Source organism: Pomacea canaliculata, linkage group LG12, assembly GCF_003073045.1.
Source record: "Pomacea canaliculata isolate SZHN2017 linkage group LG12, ASM307304v1, whole genome shotgun sequence".
Classification (NCBI taxonomy): Eukaryota; Metazoa; Mollusca; class Gastropoda; order Architaenioglossa; family Ampullariidae; genus Pomacea; species Pomacea canaliculata.
Genome location: NC_037601.1, coordinates 17,733,410 through 17,758,211, shown reverse-complemented (window position 1 = coordinate 17,758,211; position 24,802 = coordinate 17,733,410). Strand labels below are relative to the sequence as shown.

The window sequence follows — 24,802 nt, the reverse complement described above, 5'->3', positions numbered from 1 at the left end:
GGCAGGCTGGGGGATTCAGGATGAGGCGGGCAGGACCCCCTTGCCTGGCACCCCAGTGGCAGCTGGGGGATTAGGCATGAGGCGGGCAGGACCCCTTGCGGTTGGCACCCAGTGGCAGGCTGGGGGATTCAGCATGAGGCGGGCAGGACCCCTTGCCTGGCACCCAGTGGCAGGCTGGGGGATTTCAGCATGAGGCGGCAGGACCCCTTGCCTGGCACCCAGTGGCAGGCTGGGGGATTCAGCATGAGGCGGGCAGGCACCCCTTGCCTGGCACCCAGTGGCAGGCTGGGGGATTCAGCATGAGGGGGCAGGACCCCTTGCCTGGCACCCAGTGGCAGGCTGGGGGATTCAGCATGAGGCGGGCAGGACCCCTTGACCTGGCACCCAGTGGCAGGCTGGGGGATTCAGCATGAGGCGGGCAGGACCCCTTGCTGGCACCCAGTGGCAGGCTGGGGATTCACATGAGGCGGGGCAGGACCCCTTGCCTGGCACCCAGTGGCAGGTGGGGGAATTCAGCATGAGGGGCAGGACCCCTTGCTGGCACCCAGTGGCAGGCTGGGGGATTCAGCATGAGGCGGGCAGGACCCCTTGCCTGGCACCCAGTGGCAGGCTGGGGGATTCAGGCATGAGGCGGGCTGGACCCCTTGCTGGCACCCCAGTGGCAGGCTGGGGATTCAGCACCGCCTGAGGCGGGCAGGACCCCTTGCCTGGCACCCAGTGGCAGGCTGGGGATTCAGCATGGAGGCGGGCAGGCGACCCCAGGCATTGCATGGCACCCACAGTGGCAGGCTGGGGGATTCAGGACCCCCTCAATGGCAGGCTGGGCAGGCAGGGCACCCCTTTGCCTGGCACCAGTGGCAGGTGGGGGATTCGGCATGAGGGGGCAGGACCCCTTTGCCATGGCACCCAGGGGGGATTCTTCAGGCTGGGGATTCGAGCATGAGGCGGGCAGGACCCCGATTGCCTGGCACCCAGTGGCAGGCTGGGGGATTCAGGCATGAGGCGGCAGGACCCCTTGACTGGAACACCCCAGTGGCAGGCTGGGGGATTCAGCAATAGAGGCGAGGCAAGACCCTTGCCTGGCACCCAGTGAGCAGGCTGGGGATTCAGCATGAGGCGGGCAGGACCCCTTGCATGGCACCCAGTGGCAGGCTGGGGGATTCGCATGAGGCGGGCAGGACCCCCATTGGCAGGCTGGCATGAGGCGGCAGGAACGCTTTGCCTGGCAGTGGCAGCTGGGGCATTTTTTTTTTTTTTTTTTTTCAGGCATGAGGCGGGCAGGACCCCTGACTGGCACCCAGTGGCAGGCTGGGGGATTCACATGAGGCGGGCAGGACCCCTTGGCTGGCACCAGTGGCAGGCCTGGGGGATTCAGCATGAGGCGGGCAGGACCCTTGCTGGCACCCAGTGCAGGCTGGGGATTCAGGCATGAGGGAGACGGGCAGGACCCCTTGTCCTGGCACCACAGTGGCAGGCTGGGGATTCGGCATGAGGCGGGCAGGACCCTTGCCTGGCACCAGTGGCAGGCTGGGGATTCAGCATGAGGCGGCAGGACCCTTGCCATGGACCCCCAGTGGCAGGCTGGGGGATTCAGCATGAGGCGGGCATACAGTGCAGGTGTTGGATGAGGACTTGCTGGCACCCAGTGGCAGGCTGGGGATTCGGCATGAGGCGGGCAGGACCCCTTGGCTGGCACCAGTGGCAGGCTGGGGGATTCGGCATGAGGTAGGAGGACCCCCTTGGCTGGCATGAGGCCAGCTGGCAGGCTGGGGGATTCGAGCATTTTGAAGGCGGGCAGGACCTCCGTGAGGCGGGCAGACACATGCCTGGCACCCAGTGGCAGGCTGGGGGATTCGGCATGAGGGGGCAGGACCCTTGGCTGGCACCCAGTGGCAGCTGGGGGATTCGGCATGAGCGGGCAGGACCTGCCTGGCACCCAGTGGCAGGCTGGGGGATTCGCACGGCATGAAGTAGGCAGGACCCTTGAGCCTGGCACCAGTGAGCAGGCTGGCGGGATTCGGCATGAGGTAGGCAGGACCCCTTGGCTGGCACCCAGTGGCAGGCTGGGGAATTCAGCATGAGGTAGGCAGGACCCTTGGCTGGCACCCAGTGGCGGGGGAGGCTGAGGTAGGATTGCTGGCACCCAGTAGAGGTAGGGCGGCAGGACCTTGCCTGGCACCCAGTGGCAGGCTGGGGGATTCAGGCATGAGGTAGGCAGGACCCCTTGCCTGGCACCAGTGGCAGGCTGGGGCATTCGGCATGAGGTAGGGCAGGACCCCCTTGCTGGCACCCAGTGGCAGGCTGGGGATTCGGCATGAGGTAGGCAGGACCCTTGGCTGGCACCCCAGTGGCAGGCTGGGGGATTCGGCATGAGGTAGGGCAGGACCCCTGGCTGGCACCCAGTGGCAGGCTGGGGCATTCGGCATGAGGTAGGCAGGACCCTTGCTGGCACCCCAGTGCAGGCTGGGGGATTCGGCATGAGGTAGCAGGACCCCTTGGCTGGCACCCAGTGGCAGGGCGGCTGGGGGATTCGGCATGAGGTAGGCAGGACCCCTTGGCTGGCACCCAGTGGCAGGCTTGGGGATGCAGGCTGGGGATTCGGCATGAGGTAGGCAGGACCCCTTGGCCTGGTGGCACCCAGTGGCAGGCTGGGGGATTCGGCATGAGGTAGGCAGGACCCCTTGGCTGGCACCCAGTGGGATTCAGGCTGGGGGAGGCTTCGGCATGAGGTAGGCAGTACCCTTGGCTGGCACCCAGTGGCAGGCTGGGGGCATGAGGATCGGCATGAGGTATGGCAGGACCCTTGGCTGGCACCCCCAGTGGCAGGCTGGGGGATTCGAGCATGAGGTGCAGGACCCCAGTGGCAGGTGGGGGATTCGGGTAGGCAGGACCCTTGGCTGGCACCCAGTGGCAGGCTGGGGGATTCGGCATGAGGTAGGCAGGACCCCTTGGCTGGCACCCAGTGGCAGGCTGGGGATTCGCATGAGGTAGGCAGGACCCTTGGCTGGCACCCAGTGGCAGGCTGGGGGATTCGGCATGAGGTAGGCAGGACCCTTGGCTGGCACCCAGTGGCAGGCTGGGGGATTCGGCATGAGGTAGGCAGGACCCCTTGGCTGGCACCCAGTGGCAGGCTGGGGGATTCGGCATGAGGTAGGCAGGACCCAGTGGGCTGGGGGTTCGGCCCTGAGGCACCCACCCAGTGGCAGGCTGGGGATTCGGCATGAGGTAGGCAGGACCCTTGGCTGGCACCCAGTGGCAGGGCTGGGGGTTCAGGCATGAGGTAGGCAGGACCCTTGGCTGGCACCCAGCATGGGTAGCAGGCTGGGGATTCGGCATGAGGTAGGCAGGACCCCTTGGCTGGCACCCAGTGGCAGGCTGGGGGATTCAGGCATGAGGTAGGCAGGACCCCTTGGCTGGCACCAGTGGCAGGCTGGGGGATCGCAGAGGTAGCAGGACCCTTGGCTGGCACCCGTGGCACCCAGGCCTTGGGGGAGGCTGAGGGGCATTCGGCATGAGGTAGCAGGACCCCTTGGCTGGCACCCAGTGGCAGGCTGGGGGATTCGGCATGAGGTAGGCAGACCCTTGGCTGGCACCCAGTGGCAGGCTGGGGGATTCGGCATGAGGTAGGCAGGACCCCTTGGCTGGCACAGTGGCAGGCTGGGGATTCGCATGAGGTAGGCAGGACCCCTTGGCTGGCACCCAGTGGCAGGCTGGGGGATTCGGCATGAGGTAGGCAGGACCCCTTGGCTGGCACCCAGTGGCAGGCTGGGGGATTCGGCAGATGAGGGGCAGGCTTACCCCTTGGCTGGCACCCAGTGGCAGGCTGGGGGATTCGGCATTAGGCAGGACCCTTGGCTGGCACCCAGTGGCAGGCTGGGGGATTCGGCATGAGGTAGGCAGGACCCCTTGGCTGGCACCCAGTGGCAGGCTGGGGGATTCGGCATGAGGTAGGCAGGACCCCTTGGCTGGCACCCAGTGGCAGGCTGGGGGATTCGGCATTGGAGGACCCCTTGGCTGGCACCCGTGGCAGGCTGGGGATTCGGCATGAGGTAGGCAGGACCCCTTGGCTGGCACCCAGTGGCAGGCTGGGGGATTCGGCATGCAGGACCCTGGCTGGCTCCAGTGGCAGGCTGGGGCGATTGGGGATTCGCATGAGGTAGGCAGGACCTGGCTTGGCACCAGGGCAGGCTGGGGATTCGGCATGAGGTGGCAGGACCCCTTGGCGGCACCAAGTGCAGGCTGGGGGACTTCGGGCGGACCTTGGCTTGGCTGGCTTGGCAGGCTCTTGGGGGATTCGGCATGAGGCGGGCAGGACCCCTTGGCTGGCACCCAGTGGCAGGCTGGGGGATTCTTGGCATGAGGTAGGCAGGACCCCTTGGCTGGCTCAGTGGCTCTTGGCTGGGGGGCTTCTTGGCTCTTGGCTCTTGGCCTTGGCTCTTGGCTCTTGGGCTCTTGGCTCTTTGGCTCTTGGCTCTTGGCTGGCTCTTGGCTCTTGGCTCTTGGCTCTTGGCTCTTGGGCTCTTGGCTTTGGCTCTGGCTCTTGGCTCTTGGCTCTTGGCTCTTGGCTTTGGCTCTTGGCTCTTGGCTCTTGGCTCTTGGGGCTCTTGGCTCTTGGCTCTTGTTCTTGGCTCTTGGCTCTTGGCTCTGGCTCTTGGCTCTTGGCTCTTGGCTCTTGGCTCTTGGCTCTTGGCTCTTGGCTCTTGGCTCTTGGCTCTTGGCTCTTGGCTCTTGGCTCTTGGCTCTTGGCTCTTGGCTCTTGGCTCTTGGCTCTTGGCTCTTGGCTCTTGGCTCTTGGCTCTTGGCTTTGGCTCTTGGCTCTTGGCTCTTGGCTCTTGGCTCTTGGCTCTGGAGGCTCTTGGCTCTTGGCTTTGGCTCTTGGCTCTTGGCTCTTGGCTCTTGGCTCTTGGCTCTTGGCTCTTGGCTCTTGGCTCTTGGCTCTTGGCTCTTGGCTCTTGCTCTTGGCTCTTGGCTCTTGGCTTGGCTTTGGCTCTTGCTCTTGCTCTTGGCTCTTGGCTCTTGGCTCTTGGCTCTTGGCTCTTGGCTCTTGGCTCTTGGCTCTTGGCTCTTGGCTCTTGGCTCTTGGCTCTTGGCTCTTGGGCTCTTGGCTGGCTCTTGGCTCTTGGCTCTTGGCTCTTGGCTCTTGGCTCTTGGCTCTTGGCTCTTGGGCTCTTGGCTCTTGGCTCTTGGCTCTTGGCTCTTGGCTCTTGCTCTTGGCTCTTGCTCTTGGCTCTTGGCTCTTGGCTCTTGGCTCTTGGGGCTCTTGGCTCTTGGCTCTTGGGCTCTTGGCTCTTGGCTCTTGGCTCTTGGCTCTTGGCTCTTGGCTCTTGGCTCTTGGCTCTTGGCTCTTGGCTCTTGGCTCTTGGCTCTTGGCTCTTGGCTCTTGGCTCTTGGCTCTTGGCTCTTGGCTCTTGGCTCTTGCTCTTGGCTCTTGGCTCTTGCTCTTGGCTCTTGGCTCTTGGCTCTTGGCTCTTGGCTCTTGGCTCTTGGCTCTTGCTCTTGGGCTCTTGGCTCTTGGCTCTTGGCTCTTGGCTCTTGGCTCTTGGCTCTTGGCTCTTGGCTCTTGGCTCTTGGCTCTTGGCTCTTGGCTCTTGGCTCTTGGCTCTTGGCTCTTGGCTCTTGGCTCTTGGCTCTTGGCTCTTGGCTCTTGGCTCTTGGCTCTTGGCTCTTGGCTCTTGGCTCTTGGCTCTTGGCTCTTGGCTCTTGGCTCTTGGCTCTTGGCTCTTGGCTCTTGGCTCTTGGCTCTTGGCTCTTGGCTCTTGGCTCTTGGCTCTTGGCTCTTGGCTCTTGGCTCTTGGCTCTTGGCTCTTGGCTCTTGGCTCTTGGCTCTTGGCTCTTGGCTCTTGGCTCTTGGCTCTTGGCTCTTGGCTCTTGGCTCTTGGCTCTTGGCTCTTGGCTCTTGGCTCTTGGCTCTTGGCTCTTGGCTCTTGGCTCTTGGCTCTTGGCTCTTGGCTCTTGCTCTTGGCTCTTGGCTCTTGGCTCTTGGCTCTTGGCTCTTGGCTCTTGGCTCTTGGCTCTTGGCTCTTGGCTCTTGGCTCTTGGCTCTTGGCTCTTGGCTCTTGGCTCTTGGCTCTTGGCTCTTGGCTCTTGGCTCTTGGCTCTTGGCTCTTGGCTCTTTGGCTCTTGGCTCTTGGCTCTTGGCTCTTGGCTCTTGGCTCTTGGCTCTTGGCTCTTGGCTCTTGGCTCTTGGCTCTTGGCTCTTGGCTCTTGGCTCTTGGCTCTTGGCTCTTGGCTCTTGGCTCTTGGCTCTTGGCTCTTGGCTCTTGGCTCTTGGCTCTTGGCTCTTGGCTTTGGCTCTTGGCTCTTGGCTTTGGCTCTTGGCTCTTGGCTCTTGGCTCTTGGCTCTTGGCTCTTGGCTCTTGGCTCTTGGCTCTTGGCTCTTGGCTCTTGGCTCTTGGCTCTTGGCTCTTGGCTCTTGGCTCTTGGCTCTTGGCTCTTGGCTCTTGGCTCTTGGCTCTTGGCTCTTGGCTCTTGGCTCTTGGCTCTTGGCTCTTGGCTCTTGGCTCTTGGCTCTTGGGCTCTTGGCTCTTGGCTCTTGGCTCTTGGCTCTTGGCTCTTGGCTCTTGGCTCTTGGCTCTTGCTCTTGGCTCTTGGCTCTTGGCTCTTGGCTCTTGGCTCTTGGCTCTTGGCTCTTGGCTCTTGGCTCTTGGCTCTTGGCTCTTGGCTCTTGGCTCTTGGCTCTTGGCTCTTGGCTTCTTGGCTCTTGGCTCTTGGCTCTTGGCTCTTGCTCTTGGCTCTTGGCTCTTGGCTCTTGGCTCTTGCTCTTGGCTCTTGGCTCTTGGCTCTTGGCTCTTGGCTCTTGGCTCTTGGCTCTTGGCTCTTGGCTCTTGGCTCTTGGCTCTTGGCTCTCTTGGCTCTTGGCTCTTGGCTCTTGGCTCTTGGCTCTTGGCTCTTGCTCTTGGCTCTTGGCTCTTGGCTCTTGCTCTTGGCTCTTGGCTCTTGGCTCTTGGCTCTTGGCTCTTGGCTCTTGGCTCTTGGCTCTTGGCTCTTGGCTCTTGGCTCTTGGCTCTTGGCTCTTGGCTCTTGCTCTTGGCTTTGGCTCTTGGCTCTTGGCTCTTGGCTCTTGGCTCTTGGCTCTTGGCTCTTGGCTCTTGGCTCTTGGCTCTTGGCTCTTGGCTCTTGGCTTTGGCTCTTGGTCTTGGCTCTTGGCTCTTGCTCTTGGCTCTTGGCTCTTGGCTCTTGCTCTTGGCTCTTGGCTCTTGGCTCTTGGCTCTTGGCTCTTGGCTCTGGCTCTTGGCTCTTGGCTCTTGGCTCTTGGCTCTTGCTCTTGGCTCTTGGCTCTTGGCTCTTGGCTCTTGGCTCTTGGCTCTTGGCTCTTGGCTCTTGGCTCTTGGCTCTTGGCTCTTGGCTCTTGGCTCTTGGCTCTTGGCTCTTGGCTCTTGGCTTGGCTCTTGGCTCTTGGCTCTTGGCTCTTGGCTCTTGGCTCTTGGCTCTTGGCTCTTGGCTCTTGGCTTGCTTTGGCTCTTGGCTCTTGGCTCTTGGCTCTTGGCTCTTGGCTCTTGGCTCTTGGCTCTTGGCTCTTGGCTCTTGGCTCTTGGCTCTTGGCTCTTGGCTCTTGGCTCTTGGCTCTTGGCTCTTGGCTCTTGGCTCTTGGCTCTTGGCTCTTGGCTCTTTGCTCTTTGCTCTTTGCTCTTTGCTCTTGGCTCTTGGTCTCTTTGCTCTTTGGCTCTTTGGCTCTTTGCTCTGGCTTGCTCTTTGCTCTTTGCTCTTTGCTCTTTGCTCTTTGCTCTTTGCTCTTTGCTCTTTGCTCTTTGCTCTTTGCTCTTTGCTCTTTGCTCTTTGCTCTTTGCTCTTTGCTCTTTGCTCTTTGCTCTTTGCTCTTTGCTCTTTGCTCTTTGCTCTTTGCTTCTTTTGCTCTTTGCTCTTTGCTCTTTGCTCTTTGCTCTTTGCTCTTTGCTCTTTGCTCTTTGCTCTTTGCTCTTTGCTCTTTGCTCTTTGCTCTTTGCTCTTTGCTCTTCGCTCTTCGCTCTTCGCTCTTCGCTCTTCGCTCTTCGCTCTTCGCTCTTCGCTCTTCGCTCTTCGCTTCGCTCTTCGCTCTTCGCTCTTCGCCTCTTCGCTCTCGCTCTTCTCTTCGCTCTTCGCTCTTCGCTCTTCGCTCTTCGCTCTTCGCTCTTCGCTCTTCGCTCTTCGCTCTTGGCAACCGCGAAATTAAACATCATCATCAATAAAACATCAGTCATCCATCTGTCAACCAATCATCATCTTTAACATCATCATCCATCCATATTCATAATCATAATCATAATCTCATCATTATTATTATCTAATCACATCCATCAACAACATCCATCGATTCACAACATTCATCGATGAACAACATCCTTCCATCATCAACATCCATCCATCCATCATCATCATCATCATCCATCATCATCAACAATCAATCATCATCAATTATCATCATCGTCATCATCGATCATCATCAACAACATCATCCATCTTTCTATCGTTATCATTATGCACACAAAGATAGCTATTAATAATAATGAAATAAACTCACTTAAAATTGTCTTACAGCTGAGGGCTGCTGACACTATTATATCATTATCATAAATATCTAATTATTATTATTATTATTTATCATCATCCATCATCATTCATCATCTTTAATCATTAATCATCATCAATAATGCTCATTCATAAGGAATCATCAACCATCATCATCAATAATCATTAAACATCATCATCAATTAATCAATCAATATCCATCCAACATCCATCCATCATCATCCATCATAATCTACTATCATTTATTATTTATCCTTTATTTATTGAAGCAGAATTCATCTATCATTCATCCATAATCCATCCTTCAATAAATCATCAATCATTTTCATTTATTATCAATAGTCATTACTATGAATAATCATCAATCATCATCCATCATCATCCATCATTCGGCATGAGGTAGGCAGGACCCCTTGACTGGCACCACTGTCCATCATCCATCTAATATCCTTTATCTATCCATCCATCATTTATCATACGTCCTTCAATCAATCATCCATCCTTTAATCAATCGTCAATCATAAATCATTATCATCATCACCATCATCATGGTTGCAGATGTGCGGTAGCTCGTGTTTTTTTTTTTAAGGTTCGGCAACAAAGTTTACATAACATACATCAAAACAAATACATGACTGTCAACCACACAGCATATCAATGTCGTAGTTCCCAAAATTCTCACTTACGGTTCGGATTCTGTCCAGGGAGGTTCACACTAACACACATATCTACACTTCCTCGAAAACTCTCCTAACCTGGGGGCCGCTGGGGCTAACAAGGCCAACACCTCCTCCCTTCGCCTTCTTTCTTACATGAGATCACATCAAATACTAGTGGGGGATCCATGTTGCACACAAAGATAGCAATTAATAATAAAATAAAATCATCTCAAATTATCTCACAAATACAATCGGGATAGAAATGTAATCACATCATCAAAACAACGATTCGCAAAACGAAAGAAGAAATAAAACCTAAGTCAACTACAGCTGTAAACACTTCAAGGTGTAAGCCCTAGTTCAATCAAGGCTATTCAGGAAACAACTATACTCAATCATCAATCAAAGCAGTGGGTGTATACACATCTCAAATCCTAATCTTAGTATACACAATAAAGCCCACAATGGTAATTTCTCTCTAGAGATGCAATAAACACATAAGTAACCCTAACGAGCAAACAAAGAGCAATCACATTCTTTAAATGTAATAATGTGAACACTACTAATCATCAAGATTTAATGTTCAATATAGGTTTGAGGAACAACCAAAATTTTTCTTTCTTAAAAGAATAGAGTAAAGTACCTAACGGGGAAGATAATCACACGCTTAGACAATACCAAGCTTCTTCCAATAAACACAACACTCAGGGGTAAGGTGAAGGTAGCAGGGAAAGAAAGACAGAATACAGTAGAGACAGAGGCAATGCCCTTACTACAGGTAGAACTTTACAGACCCGTAGACCCCTGGAGCTGGAGACGGGGAATAAAATGTTAAAATTAACCATAAACATTAACAGAAAAACCACTAGATTCCTCAAAGGACAATCCTTCCACACAACAACTGTTTACAAGACAGAAAACCCCGCAATCACGTCAGAGCGGTCCGGTGGCGCAACGGTTATCGCCTGTCACCAATACAGTGAAGGCTGGCTGCCCTGAGTTCACTTCTCGTTCTTTCTCTGCACGTGGCAGCTGTTTACAGAGCTGACTGCCTTGCCGTAATATAGCCTCAGTTGCTGGCACGGCGTAAAACACCAATTTCCCACCCCCCCTCCACCCACCCCCAATCACGTCGGGGTCACCAATCGTCACGGACAATCACAGATGATGGCAGATGGCATGTATTTTTTTAAAGCTGGTTCAGGTCAGATCACAACACAAATCCTCTGCCCCAATACATGGTCAAACACCAAATAATTCTCGCACAGACAAAACTCAAAGCTGACTATACCATCTCGCAATTCTTAGCTCCACGCCAAACATGTAAAGTTTCTTATATTTGTCCTCACGTCTGTCTACGTGCTGATTACAAGAATGGGATATCGTTATGGAACTATGTCCTATGACTAGTGGTCACACTGAAAAATTAGAATAAATCGAAGATAATACTTACAATTTCAGTCATCTGCCATCTGCCATCCCGATGTAGGATGCTCTCGCGAACCTCAGCGCCAGGAATCCTCTTCCTCCACCCTATCACTGCCAGGCAGGTGAGCTGTCACACTAACAACTACACTAACACGCCACTGCACATATTTCCATGGAAACATAAAGGCTGGTGGACACCTCCAGAATCTTTGGCCAGGACATTCGTGGAAAAGTCGACAGGATGCTCGATTCCTCGGCGACCCACAAGGGAAGAAACTCCAGGGCTACCCGGATCGGTTCGAGTTACCCAGGCGTTCCTCGGTTGACAGTCACCTCTGGGTGGGTCCGGTGTAGGAAGAAGGCTCTCAAACCCTCCTGCAGTTAGGGATCCGTTTCAGCGGGTCCTCCTTAGCTGTTCCTCCACATTAGTTCCTGTAACTTAATGATTAATGAGACTCTACCATTCACTGCTACTATTAGTCTCCCTGAGTTAAGCTCATCACGTGATTTCTTATTGAACGTTAAGATTTTTCTCATGAAACACTTTAACAATACTTTTGTTGTGAAATCAGAATTTAGAATTGAGGACAATATAAACATATTTGTTTACCTTGACTGGGCAAGCAACTAAATGCACAGACTCACCTGTCTGTATTCACACCTGTACAGGTAGGACCAAGCGTCTCGGCGGCTGCGTTGGGAATGTCACACACTGTTCACTGAGCGAAAAATCTGCTGGTGGTGAACTGTCGTTACTAGTGTCGTGTCATCAGTTATGTTCCTGCACGGGGTTGACGACTTAGACCCTTTTCTTTTTCTTTTATTCTCACACAGTACACACTCGCACACACTCTCGAACTACGCTTACAAGGGAAATAAGACATTTGCCTGACAACACATTATCCTTATCTTGCAATCATCTTGTAACTAGCATTTGTTTTGCTTCGTTTATTTTTTTTTTTTTACTCTTTTGTTTAGTTTTGTATGTGAGCACAAGCGTTTAAGGTATGTTGACATTCCAAAATACAGATATAAAAAATTAATATATTAAAACAGAAGAAAAAAATTGTTAGTCTCTCACTGTTTTAAATTGTTTAATTTGTCTGAATTTTTGTTATCTTTATCAAGATGCATCCTGTGGAAACTTTTTAATTCTTTACAAGTAAATCACACTGGAAAAGGAAGCATGCACTAGTTGACCTTTTCGGTCATTTATTCCTCCTAGTCTTTCCGTTTACATTCTGAAGCTTTTCTGTTGAAAGATGAAGTCCTATTTAAACCAGGTACAACTTTGTCTTTAATTATAATAATTTATATTTTTGAAATCGAGTCGGTTATCAGCAGTGTTAGTGTGTGGGATAACCGTTTCCGGCAACCCAGGTTCTTGGTTGTAATACACACACACACACGAACGCACGCACATAAAACAAAAAGAATAAATAGACAGAAACAGAGACAGACGCAGTTAAATAGACATTAAATGATTTTCGTTTCGCTGAAATCTTTATGAGGATCACACAGCATAATAATTTTCTTTAAATGGAAAACAAAAGCGACATCGGATTGGTTCACAAGTCCTTTATTTTCCAAGACATGAACTGTAATTAAATGCGACTTTCTCTATAAAATTTTGCGTAAACCTTGGCTTTTACAATCCATTTTTAATACACACAATTGTTACACAGACACCACCATCACCCGACTTCATTCCAAATACATTCATGCATCAGTTACATAATGACAGGAACTCAAAATCTTTATTCATAGATGTCTTTCAAGCTGTTGTTACATGCTGCCAATAGCTGTAGTCACTTGTCTAGGCTTGTTAGTATCTCTGCAAGATAAAAAGCGTTTTAAGCAAAATGTCATTCCAAAATACAGCCTGTCTCTGGTTTATGGTCTTGGTGGTTCAAGGCTCCAACTTGTCTCATTCTTGTAAAGCTTTAAAGTTTATTTCTTGCTGTAGTCACTTATATCTCTGTCCTTTCTCTTCCTTAACTAAAATGTTGTTCAATTACTTAGTTAAGCTATTAAAATAATACTCAAGCTAATAACCTGAGCATTTTGACTATGTGCATACGCCACACTAAACAACTCATTCAAACTGGCAGGAGAAACTAATCAAAGGGACGTAAGACACATAAAAAAAGGTTTCGCTTGTTATCTCCCATTCTTCAGTGTTTAATTTGTTACCTGATCCGCACTGAAAATTGTTTTTCTCAAGATATATATATAATCAAGTCTTTAAAAAAGATAGAAGAAATCAATGTTTATTCCCTTACTGAAATTGTTTATTTTAATCGGCCAATTTTAGATGCTAGAGCAATGCTAGAGTAGTCTCCCCAGGACACCATGGCCGGCTCCTGGTGCGGTCGAAGCAACGTCAGCAACATCAATGGTCCTGACTACGACTTGAGGTTTAGTAACCCTAAGCCAATGTTTGATGTTTGATTTGGAGTTTGTCCGCCTTGGTTCATGAGACAGGTTGATGAACGTTGTGTTCGATTACAGCAGTCACACCATGACAGAAAAAATATGTTCGAGACCAATTGAAAGTGTAAAAAGAAAGTTTATTTCAGATTTGATATTAAACGACTGTGCAATAATCTAAAGCTTCAGAAATCGATGGTTGTTTGAAAATTGATCGATGAAAGCTAAAATCGTAATTGTTAGTAAGTAGCTCATTTGCAATGCTTGCATTACTTCACCAATTACTACGCAAAGAAGTTTTGTTTTAGCATCTCTCTGACTTCCACCACGAACAGCACCAACGACTTTTCCCCATGGTGCACCAGTAGCAAGCGACAAAGAAGGCTTTCCTGAATCTCACTGTCAGCTAGCTTCGTAACACTGCCATCGTGTGTGAACCAAATTTATCATTCGTCCCAGTTTGTCAGTCCATATTCCGCTGTTCTTAGCGATTTAATTTTCACGAAAGGGTGCGCAATAACTTTTTCATCCCTCGCTCAGCACTGCCCTTCGCATCTGCAGCTTCACCAGCAGTACGTCTCTGGTCCACGTAATGCATGTACTGACTTTTCTCTTCTTGTTCTCGTCCTTTTCTTCTCTTATGACCTTTAAGGTCCTCTTTACTGTGCTCGGCTTGATGGTAGGATGGATGAACTTCATTTTCCCTCTCGCAATAAGCTCCTCTCTTGGTGTGTCTCGACAGCTGTCTTGGGCCTGACTAGCGGAGACACTGGCATCGCACTGTAACACCTCCTGCACCTCACCGGCGTCAGCGTGCGACTGGGGGGAATCCCCTTTCTGGTGCGCCTCCTGAGTGTCGCCACGCGGTCGATGACGTCACCTACACGCGAGGATTGCCCGCAGTACCTGCACAGCACGAAATCCTCCTTCGATTCCATCAGTGTTTCTAGAGGTGTGCCTCTTGGCTTGTTTCCACATCGGTTTGAAGCATGTTCGGTGCCTTGTTGAGAAATATCTGTGTTGCCTTTGGAGCATCTCCTGCAAAACCTTTCGCAATAAAACTACGTTTTTTGTCCTCTGCATTTGGTTGTGTACTAATGTTCGACGGGTGCGAACTCTTCTGGTACAAGCGTTAAACAATCTGGCTAACCGTCTAGCGAACTGGTGGATCTTATGTGTCTCCCTGCTGCTGCTGTTGCTGCCGTGTCTCTTCATTGCTGGGCTGTAGAGCTTAACCTTGATCTTGGAAGACAGAAGAAAAGAAAAACCCAGAGATTTCGTAGTTTTAAAGCTAATCTAACTGGAATTTAAAACAAGAGTAAGGAAAGGAGTTCAAATCTGAATTTAAATAAGACCACAAATCATGCAATGCCGCATTACATTGGTAAGACAAAAATATCGGTCTCAGAACTATGGTCATCACACACACGCACACACAGATGTTGTGTACAGATGCCACGTAGAATGATGAAAGATATGTAGCCCGCGATCGTTCACTACTTGCTCGATTTATTTGGAAAACTATAATCAAGAATACAAATGCTCCCATCCACATATCACAGTTCCATAGGATGGACCAAAGATGTGAGTCTTTTTTTTTTTTTTTTTTTGCCACTTACAATTACATTAAAGTGACTTTTAACTTTTATGTCCAACTAGCATTTCAAATTGTGTATGTGTGTGAGTGAAAGAGAGATAGAGAAATTTATGTTATCTAGCACTCGTCTTCATAAAGAGTACAAGTTAAATAACAACTTTTTCAAACTCCTGAATAATGAACTTACTTCAAGTCTTGAATGCTTGGTGGAGCCTTAACAGTGACAACGATCGCTTGTCAAATCCTGAAGCTGCTTCGGTTGCGTCCACGAGGGTTTTACACAAAGTTGACGTCCTGATGAGACTCTTATCATGGTCACACATGCACGTCACGTGGGGTTACTTTAGTCAACTGCCCCAATGGGAGGAGGCGTAGCTAATTGACAGACGTAGGATTCGCACGGGTGATTTTTTACAGTCGCCACAATGACCAAGGACCTACGGGTCCGCAAAACTTTTGATCTAAGGGTTGTCTGATGACGGGTGGGGGAGGAGTGTGGATTGAGATCAAACGATCAACACCCCTTCCTTGTAGGGCTTATACTTATCAAAGTTCTCAGTTTTCGTCGCTGCTTGGTCAGAGTGAGTAGTTCGGCTAGTAGCCACTACGAGGTGTCATAATTCCCCCTTAGCGATGATGAAAGTAGATATCTCCCACATCACATCCACCCGACGGCAGGCGGTGTTTCGGCCTCTGATGGTCATTCGCACCACCAACGGCTCACAAGATTGAGTAACCGCCGCCGGCGACAGGTTAGGAAAGGGTGGGGGTGGGAAGAGTAAGGTGAGCTGTCATGGGGTCCGACTACAAGGTGTGAAATACCTGATGAGAGAAACAGATGTTGACAACAAAAATGGACCGCAGTAGATTTCTTGGTCGTCGCAGTTAATTACCGAATTAGTCAGCACAATGACCTCCGACAAGCAGTCTGTTGATCACCTCAAGGTAGTCGGTGTGGTGTGCTTACTGAACCGAACAATTAGGTAATCATGGGTGTGAACCAAAGCAGATTTGCAGGTTCTCTAAGTGCATGTTTGTGTGTGAGAGAGAAGGGCAAGGGGGAGGAGAGAAGTCGTTATAAAATCACTAATAAATATCACTAAATAGATTGACTTAGTGTCCATATTTCGGTACTAAAGTAATCTCATAAAATGTCAGCCAAGTCTGACCCTCTAAGATACCCGTATATAATGTTATTTATTTTGAGTAAACAAAAAGCATAGTCCCCCCCTCACTCATGACTTTTTTCCCTGCAAAACATTGGTGGTAAGGGCATTCGTTTTGCACATCAAAATAAGTTGCTGAAAAGGGAATCAGTGTTTAAATCGACACCGCTGAAGCACACGTTTATTAATACCTATGAATGCTAAGAAGGCGCAGAAATAGAAATAGAAATAAAAAGAATAAAAGTGGCGAGACACACAAACCAATCAAGGAACATAACAAATAGGCCGCCAGATACATAGGCGAATATTACACAAAAACTTGGAGCAGATCAACGTGTAAAGACAAGTGGGAGAGCTGTTATCCTCTAGCCAGCATGGCCAAGGGACATTGCTCTCGTGTTACTGGTAGATGTGAGGTTCTTTGTGGTCACTATTAAGCTGTCACTTGAGGCAGGCTTGCCGCATTAGTCTTTAGGAAAGCAAGGACGGGTGGGAGGCATTTCGTCAGGAGGTCCTCGCGGAAGTGATCTTTTGTGAAGGAACAGGTGGGAGGGTTTTATCGTCTTTTTTATTTTTACCTCAAATAACTATGGCCACAGGGGTAAAACGTCATCTGCGGGATATGAAACTTTGGAAACAAGACGTTGGTCCTATCGTTCCTCATGTTGCCACAGAGCAAGTCTTATCCTCTCTTATGCTTTCAAAAACGGAAGAGTCTGCAGGCCGAAAAACTGCCAGTGTCGCAGCAAAATTTACTTCACTACTACTAATAATAATCACAATTAGATCTTGCAAACGATCATTAGATATAATTAATAAATTGTAAATAAATTTAATTTCAGTAATTTTAATTTATAAATTTATTTTTGTTAATTTAATTTTAATTAATTTAATAACCAGTGCTAATTACGAACACCAAATATCAACGCATTTTAGCAAAAGCAATAAAGAAACCCTTGTTCCGATTGGTTGATTACCAGCCCATGATGACGCTAGACTACCTGCAGTAACTCGGAGATTTGCAGAAGTTTGCCTTTCAGCAGGTGCTGTGTGACTGACGATCGAGGAGCTGCTAGAGAAGGTCTTACTAAGAGTAGTGACGATATGTGTATCAGAAGAAAGAACAGTGTGCCCGAGACGAAAGCTGAATCCAAGACATTCAATCTTCACTGTATTGGTGACAGGCGATAATCATTGCACACCTGGGATATTCGTAGTTCTGCGCAGACATTTACCATAGCAGGAATATAGTGTCGAAGTTAATCTGTCACAGACGATCTCAGCATGAAATTTGTGACACTGCACTCTGAATACTTGTTGCTTTATTTTGTAAAGGCATAAGCTCGTTATATTTTGCAATGGATTTGTACAAATCGTTATGATCAATAGCTTACAATACAACATGAGGACTGCCATTATTATCTTTACAATCTCCACCAAAAAGGTTTGGCCCCCAAAAAATCAAAAACAAAAGCGTTACAAGATGCACATTTTTGTGACAGATTTGTAATCGTTGTCACACATTCAGGAATGGGTCTGTAGTTATTAATGTACATTATTTGACCCACTCAATTTTAAAACATGTTTCCAAAGCTGCGGACAGCATATTGATTATTGGACTTGCTGATTGCAATGAGCAAATTGTTATATCGTTAAATGTGGCAAAAATGTCCCTTAAGCCTCACAGATACACATAACCTTTTGGCGCATCATAAAACAAAGACACAAAAAACCCCTGACACCACAAAAAACCCTGCATGCAACATCAATTAACTAAATAATTTAATTAATCTGTCATGTGACCTATCTTTTTATTAGTTTTATTGATGAAGTAGGCATAAAACTCTCAATCTGATTTTTTATCAAAGGATGTAAAAGATAAATGAACTAGAAATAACAGGTGCTAATAAAAAAAGAAAAAATCAAAATATTCACAACCTTCCCTGCATTTCACAAGATCTGTGATCCACTCTATAACAATGCCAGCTTCTAAAACACTGAAGACAAAAGTGTCACATTAATTTTAATCGTAAATATTAGCATGAAGTTAGAGATTTCTCTGGTTAGACTGCGTTCTCTACTCCTCAACAATGAAGTATATAAATTAATGTTTATAAACTAATGTATATAAACTAAGAGGTATATGATATGAGAACAAAAGAAAAAAAGCTATCAAATTATGAGAGATTTTCAGCCACCAAAAAATATTCAATTTCAACAAATAACATAATTCTTACCAATATAAATCTCTAATTACAAAAAAAAATGATGTAATAGAAATCGATTATGGTATCAGCAGCTTGGAACTATCCTGACAACAAAACTGCACAACACATACAATGAGCAACAGTTTCACAAATACAGATTTATTGCTGTAAATGGTATTTAAAGCTGAACCAGCAAGTAAAGACAACAATAGCAAAACAGCTAATTCTGTAAAAAGGTGCCACACGCAGAGAAAGAACAGCATGCCTGAGACTAGATCTGAACCCATGGCAGCTGATCTTCACTGTATTGCTGACAAGTGCTTTACTGAAGCACCGACCAACCATGTATGGATTAATCGAGGTAACATTAATGTTACATTACAAGAATTCAGTAACAAGCTTTGCTTGATCAGATCTCCACATCACATTATAAACACAGTTTGTGCAGATCTTAGGCATTATTACAGATCCCCTTAGAGAATGATAATAAGACACATAATTGAAAAAATTCATATATTTGAAAATATTACCAAATGACATCACCAAAATCATACAAATGAAGGTGATTCTGATATTATTTTATACCTTTTATAAATCTTTTATTCTTAAATGAGTTATATTTCTATTTTGTGGAGAAATATTAATAAAATGATTCCTGATAATGTCCTTAAAGGAAGACATCTGAAATGAAGAAATATTTTTTACCTCATAAAAAATTGATACCTTATTTAAATGGGATATCCAAACATCACGAGAATAATAAAAATATTCAAATTATTTCTATGGAAATATATGTCACAGAATCTCTTTACTTTCATTTTTGGTTGGTTGGTGGTTTAGTAGGAAAGTGTATCCCCTCTTGAGGTGATTTCACAAGATGAGATGTAGGAAGGTGGAGGGATACCGAAGTACCCTGGAGAAAACCCTTAACAGCTAGCCCTGCGAATAGGTGTCACATACATAGTGTACCAAGACAAGAGCTAAACCAAAGGCATCTCACTGCAGTGGTGATAAGTGAGTGTTTTAACCACTACATTACTGGGCACCCCTTTAAATTTAACATTAACAATTTAAAAATCCAATCTGCCCCTTTTGGAGATCTTTATTGATAGAGGACTGGCTACCTACCTCACTATAAGCAGAAGCAACCATTTGCCACTCAGAATACTGTCAAATATTTGCCATTAGATATCACTAGTTGCAAGCCAAGTGCAAATATTTTCTACCCAGTACAACTAGGTGAGTGTAGCAGAATTGCCCACATCCTTATATTCTTACAGGTATTCTAAATGTCACACATTAGCCACTCATCTGTCACATCACTGACTGACACAGATAGCTTTTCAATTATGACTACAAATTCTGAAAGGACATTGCACAGGGTTTCGCAGATAATCATAATAAAACTGATCAATTCTGGCTCTTGAAAACAAAAGGAATGAAACAGTTTTTAAATATTCAAAATCATCAAAGTGCATCTCAGAATTGCTTACAGCTCCGTCAATAATATCACCACTTTGTATTCCTTTATCATCCAGATCTCAAGGTCTTCCAATGCTGCTTTGTAACTGCTGAGCATCATTCACACTGTGAATCTAACCTACCACCCTTTTGAAAACGCTTTTGGCACTCCATCAAGTGATTAGATTGTCAGTGAAAATTTGTCATCCTTTATATCTGAATGATAGTCTTAGTACAAAAATACTTGGGTTTCACCAATAAAATTTTCTACCATTCACCAGCAATAAAGCTCTGTAACTAAACTAGCAAAATAATAACAACCTTCTAATTGTCAGATCTTGAACTAAAACATAACTGGTATAATGTACACAACCATGGATTCAGTATCTAAAATACACAAGACCATGATATCACAGTTGTGATTGTACGCATGCAGGACATCTCACAACCAAGACAAATTACTCTAAAACCCAATTTGTTTCTAAATCATGTGGAATGAAGTGATAAATGCCTTAATTTATAATAAAGGTAAGGTAAAAAGGTAAATGAGGTGTTAGAGACCTCACTTTTCTCAGGGCCAGCTTTACCTGAGGGCGATGCCCATCTCCTCTCCCTTGATGTCTTACCTTCCCCAATCATATATGGAGTCAGGTACCCATTCCTGCCAGCTGGGTCAACTGGGCGAAGTTTGCTGTGCTAATCTATTTTATAAACCTGGACCACATCGAATGCTCTCAAATCTAATTGGGTTTACAATGTCATTAGGATTGTCTATTTCAGGCTATAACATTGTCACACAGGGAATAATACTGATAAATCACGAAAAAAACAAAAGAATGTCAAGTTTGGTATAAACAACAAATTTTTATCTGAGATATTGACCTCTAGCCACCATCAATGTCTGTTCAATCAATAACCTACATGATTAGAGACATGACTGGGATTGTGCTATTTGAATTTCACATATCCGATTGAGACTGTACTCATGTACACATATGATTTATTCCCCAACCTCAACAAGTGCCTTATATGAATAAAACTGTGGCAAATTACACAAAACTCAAAAGACAGAGGTCATGCAAAGACTTCTGTCTGTTGAAAGGCAAATTGCTAGAGGTCTCTCTCTCTATATATATACAGACAAAATTTCAGGTCATTTACAGGAACTGGGACAAGAATAAAAGAGCACTAAGTGTGAATGAAAATAATCAAAGATCAGTATCAGTAATCACAAAAATCAAACATCAGTATCTATCCAATTGCACAAAGTCTCTGATGTCCCTGAAATCGTATCAGAAATGTAACACATTTTCCTTATAGGAATCTCCAGTCCTTTAAACTTCCTACACTTCGCCAGTAAGATTATGATATCATATAGCACTATATCCATCCTGCTTTTTCATCCACTGCCCTGATCAAAGATGTTGGCCCCAGCAATTTTCTGGCGTTGTCGGATAAGCAGATCTCTCAGCGTCTTCCCCGTATCAGCTAGGTGAAGATCATCCTCATCACCTTGAAGAAAAACAACATTCTTATATTGTTCCTGATTATAGCACAAAACACACACACACATTAGGTTGCAAGGGAGTCAATCTGTTAAATGTTTGTTGTAACAGATGTGGTTTAAGGTACATTTTTTGAAAGTTCCATTTGTCTGTGTATGCCATAAGTGCGATTGCAGGGAATTCCAAACTGTGGGTCCAGACACTGCAAAAGAGTTCTTGCCACAGGTGAAAAGGGAGAAAATTGGCATCTTGAGATCTCAGCATCTGTGGTGGTTTATACTGGTGACACTGGTTACGGTTGATACTGATCAATAAGAATAGGTAGTCAGAAAACAAACACAGTTCACTGAAAATAAAGGGAGGACACTTTATTCCCTAGATAAGCCAAAGGCCCAATGGAAATAAAGCCAATGAAGTGTCCTGAGCAGTCCAGTAAAGGAAGCATGACGAGGCTGACAACAAGGCCAATGCAGCATTATGTGCACAGCACTGAAGTTTGAAGATGTTTAAAAAGTGATTATCAGTATATTGTGGAGTTAGCCCAAAGTGGTGTTCGGGCTTAAGGCTGCATCTGGAATCAAGTCAGATTATCCCAAGGAGGGGTTCCCTTGCTATTAAGGCTTGGAATTTTATGTTAAATAAAATTAACCTGAACATATTCACATAAACTTTCCAGCCTAAGTAACCTAAGGAGTTAGTCCTACTGAGCTGAAATGTCAATTTTAGCAGGGCCAGAGCATTAGATCTAATTAATGGCTCGACTTGCAATTACTGTAAAAACTTTCTTCTGAAGAACTTTCTATTGTTCTAATAACTGCTGAATTCAAAGAAAAAAATCTCTCTAGATTTACATTCCTTTATTTCGGGATATCCCTGGATGTCACAGTTGAGTTTTTGTGGTTTATATGTATGGTGACCCTTACCCCGTAATCAGAAGAACTATATATTATTTCTGGAAATTGATCTTGAATTGGACAAGGCATCCAAACAGCACTTAATACAGTCCAAACACAGAAGCCTCAGCATGCATACATGCATAAGGACAAGTTAGACAACTCTATACACACTATTCAAGGGATCCTTGATAGCCTTGACATACTTACTGTCTGAATCCTGTCCCTCTCGACTGTTTGGAGTCTGAGGAAGGAAGCAGGAGGTTCACCGAGGTTTCCCCGATGGTCTGCCTTGGCCCTTCGTTTGCTGAAGATAGCCTGGAGCTCTGCTGCACTCTGCGTCTTGTACTGAAGAAAAATAAATATAGGATGAGCCAGCAGAAGATATCAGAGAGAAAAAGGGAATATGATATATAATGGAAAATAACATAGAAAATTCATTACAGCAGAAATGGGACGTAAAAGGAAAAACATTCTTTAGTCACTTCATTAGAATGTACTGGGTGTGAGGGTAAAAGCCTTAACATGAAAGTACTCTATCACAATGAAGTTGTTCTAACACTGTTTTTATCAAAACATCTAATATTATTTATAATATATTCTTATTGCAAAATAAACTCTTTAGAAAACTTCCATAGTCTACAATTCATGGGCTTTATAAGTAATCAGTTCCATCAATGGCAGTAGACTGACCATTTTTGTATTTCATTTACAGAATTTTTTGTTTTTCTTTCTTTCTATCCAAACATTCTAAAGATGATAAAATGACGATGTTGTATAGATGAAACCATGATAATAAAATAGTAAGACAAGAAAGTGGTAAAAATTAGAATGTCTGGCATTGCAACAGTCAAAACAACTCTGTATGTGTCATGGACAAGTCTCTGTCAGACTCAAACTTGACATGTTATTTGCCGTTCTAAGACAGGCCTGTACTACTTTAGGTGGGTACAAAGGGTTAAAAAACATTCTCATGCTCCAAATGACCACTATATTCACTAAGCATGGGCGAGCATTTATAGGTTATCACAGTGCCTCTGAATTATTCCTGCTCTAGCATTGTTGAACCAAGGTAAAGCCTCTTTATATTATTACCTAAAAAGTTATTTGCAAAATTATCTTTTGTAGAATCTAGATGCAAAAATGCTCAAGCCTAGCTCTGACCTCTAGCTGTGCACAACTGCATATTTGTGATAATTAACAGTTGGAAAGAAGGACATTCAGGCCAGGAATCATCCTACATTTGAGATCAAGTGAGTGAATGAAGGGTGTCTAAACCTTGCTTTTATATCAAAGTTATTAAATTTGCTGGACTGTTCAAGTGAAGACATTGTTAGATTGAAACTTAGTGTGTTTATAACTTTGATTCAACCCTGTAAGGATCAAAATTTTGCTTTGTTATTAGCCATTTGTCATTGGGGTATTAGTCTCACCAACCCCCACCCCAAATGCTTTCATCTTTCCATTGGAGTTTACACACTGCTTTTGGTGTTATGTTTCAAATGCATTGTGAACATAGACAGGTGGTACAATTCATGATGTCCTGTCCAATGTTTTTCACCCAGGAAACTATTATATCATGAACTACTCAGCCAAAAAGACGATCGCTTTGTCATTGTTGAAATAATGTGCATGTATCCTAAGTGAGTGTAATGTAGTAACATCCATCTGTGACAGTATGACAGTAATAAAGTCTTATTAGTCTGCTCACCCCTGTCATTTTTTTCTGCAAGGTTAGCTGCCCCTCCAGGCGTGCTGCCTCCTCATGACCAATTATACTCTCCATCTCCTGTCGATGCAGTCCAAAAATGTCTCGTCCACTGAAACCTTTCAAGGCGTCTCTGCATCTGTAATATAGAAATTTGAAAAAAATGAAAAAATTTTCTGAGCTTATCTTTTTAGTTCTCCATAAATCCAATTAAACTTACAACAAATATAACACAATAGTGACATTTATATAATGCTCGAAAACTCCAGATTTGAAAGTTTAAAAAAGGTATTTGGCATTCCTCATCATAAAACAGTGACAGGATTTTAGCTCCTTAAATACATGCCCTTTTCAAGAGCTGTTGATATATGGAGCTAAAATCACTATTTAAAGTCCATGAATGAAAGAAAACAAATTTTCCCCAATTAAACCACTTGTAAGAAATGTTACAAAGACTAAAAATGAGTTTTGTATAATTTAACTTAAATTATAATACTAGGGGGTAACCAGGACCACCGAGAGCCAGCAAGGGCCACAAGGTAGACGATCTCTCCAGGCTCCTTGTAATTGTAATCGTAAATTATTTTCCCAGTATATAATAATGATTGCAATTCAATTGTAAATATTTACATTTTATTCAATAGCATAATATAGACTGAAAACATCAGGACAGGTACACTTAGATCTACATCACTACTTGAACATATAGCCATTTACACATGAGTGGTTAGTAAAAGAGGAAAAATGACGGTAAAGGATCCCATCAACCTTTCTTTAAAAGAAAAGGAAAAGAAGAAGGAAAAAATCCACTGACAAAAGCCAGGCCCTCCCAGGTACACCAGACCTCATTGACCCCTCCCCATCATGTGTTAGCCCCTCATCGGGCCTGGGGCTAACACATGTAATACAACACCACACTAAAATTTTGTCACAGTGCAGCATTCTTTTAAGTACCATCCAAAAATAAGCACATAAGAATTTCTCACGCTGCACTGAATCCCTTGGCCTCTAGCCATGCAATAACCTCATCCTGTGTGGAGTGTGTGTCCAGGTAGCGTGGTGACATGTTCCCCGAGCTAGTACCGGAGGGTGGCGGTGGAGGTGGCGGGGGTGGGGTGTACTGATTAGCTTCAAGGACACGTGGTGCACCCATGCGATTACGTAGTTCTTTGGTCAGCTGATCTTGTTGTGCATTCTTATACAGCCCAACCCCTCCTTATAACAGAAGAACAGCATATTAACA

General features: G+C 46.1%; 1 protein-coding gene across 1 annotated transcript in view; it reads right to left on the bottom strand.

The window, feature by feature from the left end:
- Nucleotides 1–17,090: 17,090 nt before the first annotated feature.
- Nucleotides 17,091–24,802, bottom strand: part of LOC112553309 (epidermal growth factor receptor kinase substrate 8-like protein 2) — a 62,238-nt gene continuing 54,526 nt past the window's right edge. Inside the window, 4 exon segments of the mRNA XM_025220418.1 lie at nucleotides 17,091–20,965; nucleotides 22,062–22,199; nucleotides 23,563–23,698; nucleotides 24,546–24,774. Coding sequence (XP_025076203.1) covers nucleotides 20,942–20,965; nucleotides 22,062–22,199; nucleotides 23,563–23,698; nucleotides 24,546–24,774 — 527 coding nt within the window. The 3' untranslated portion in view covers nucleotides 17,091–20,941.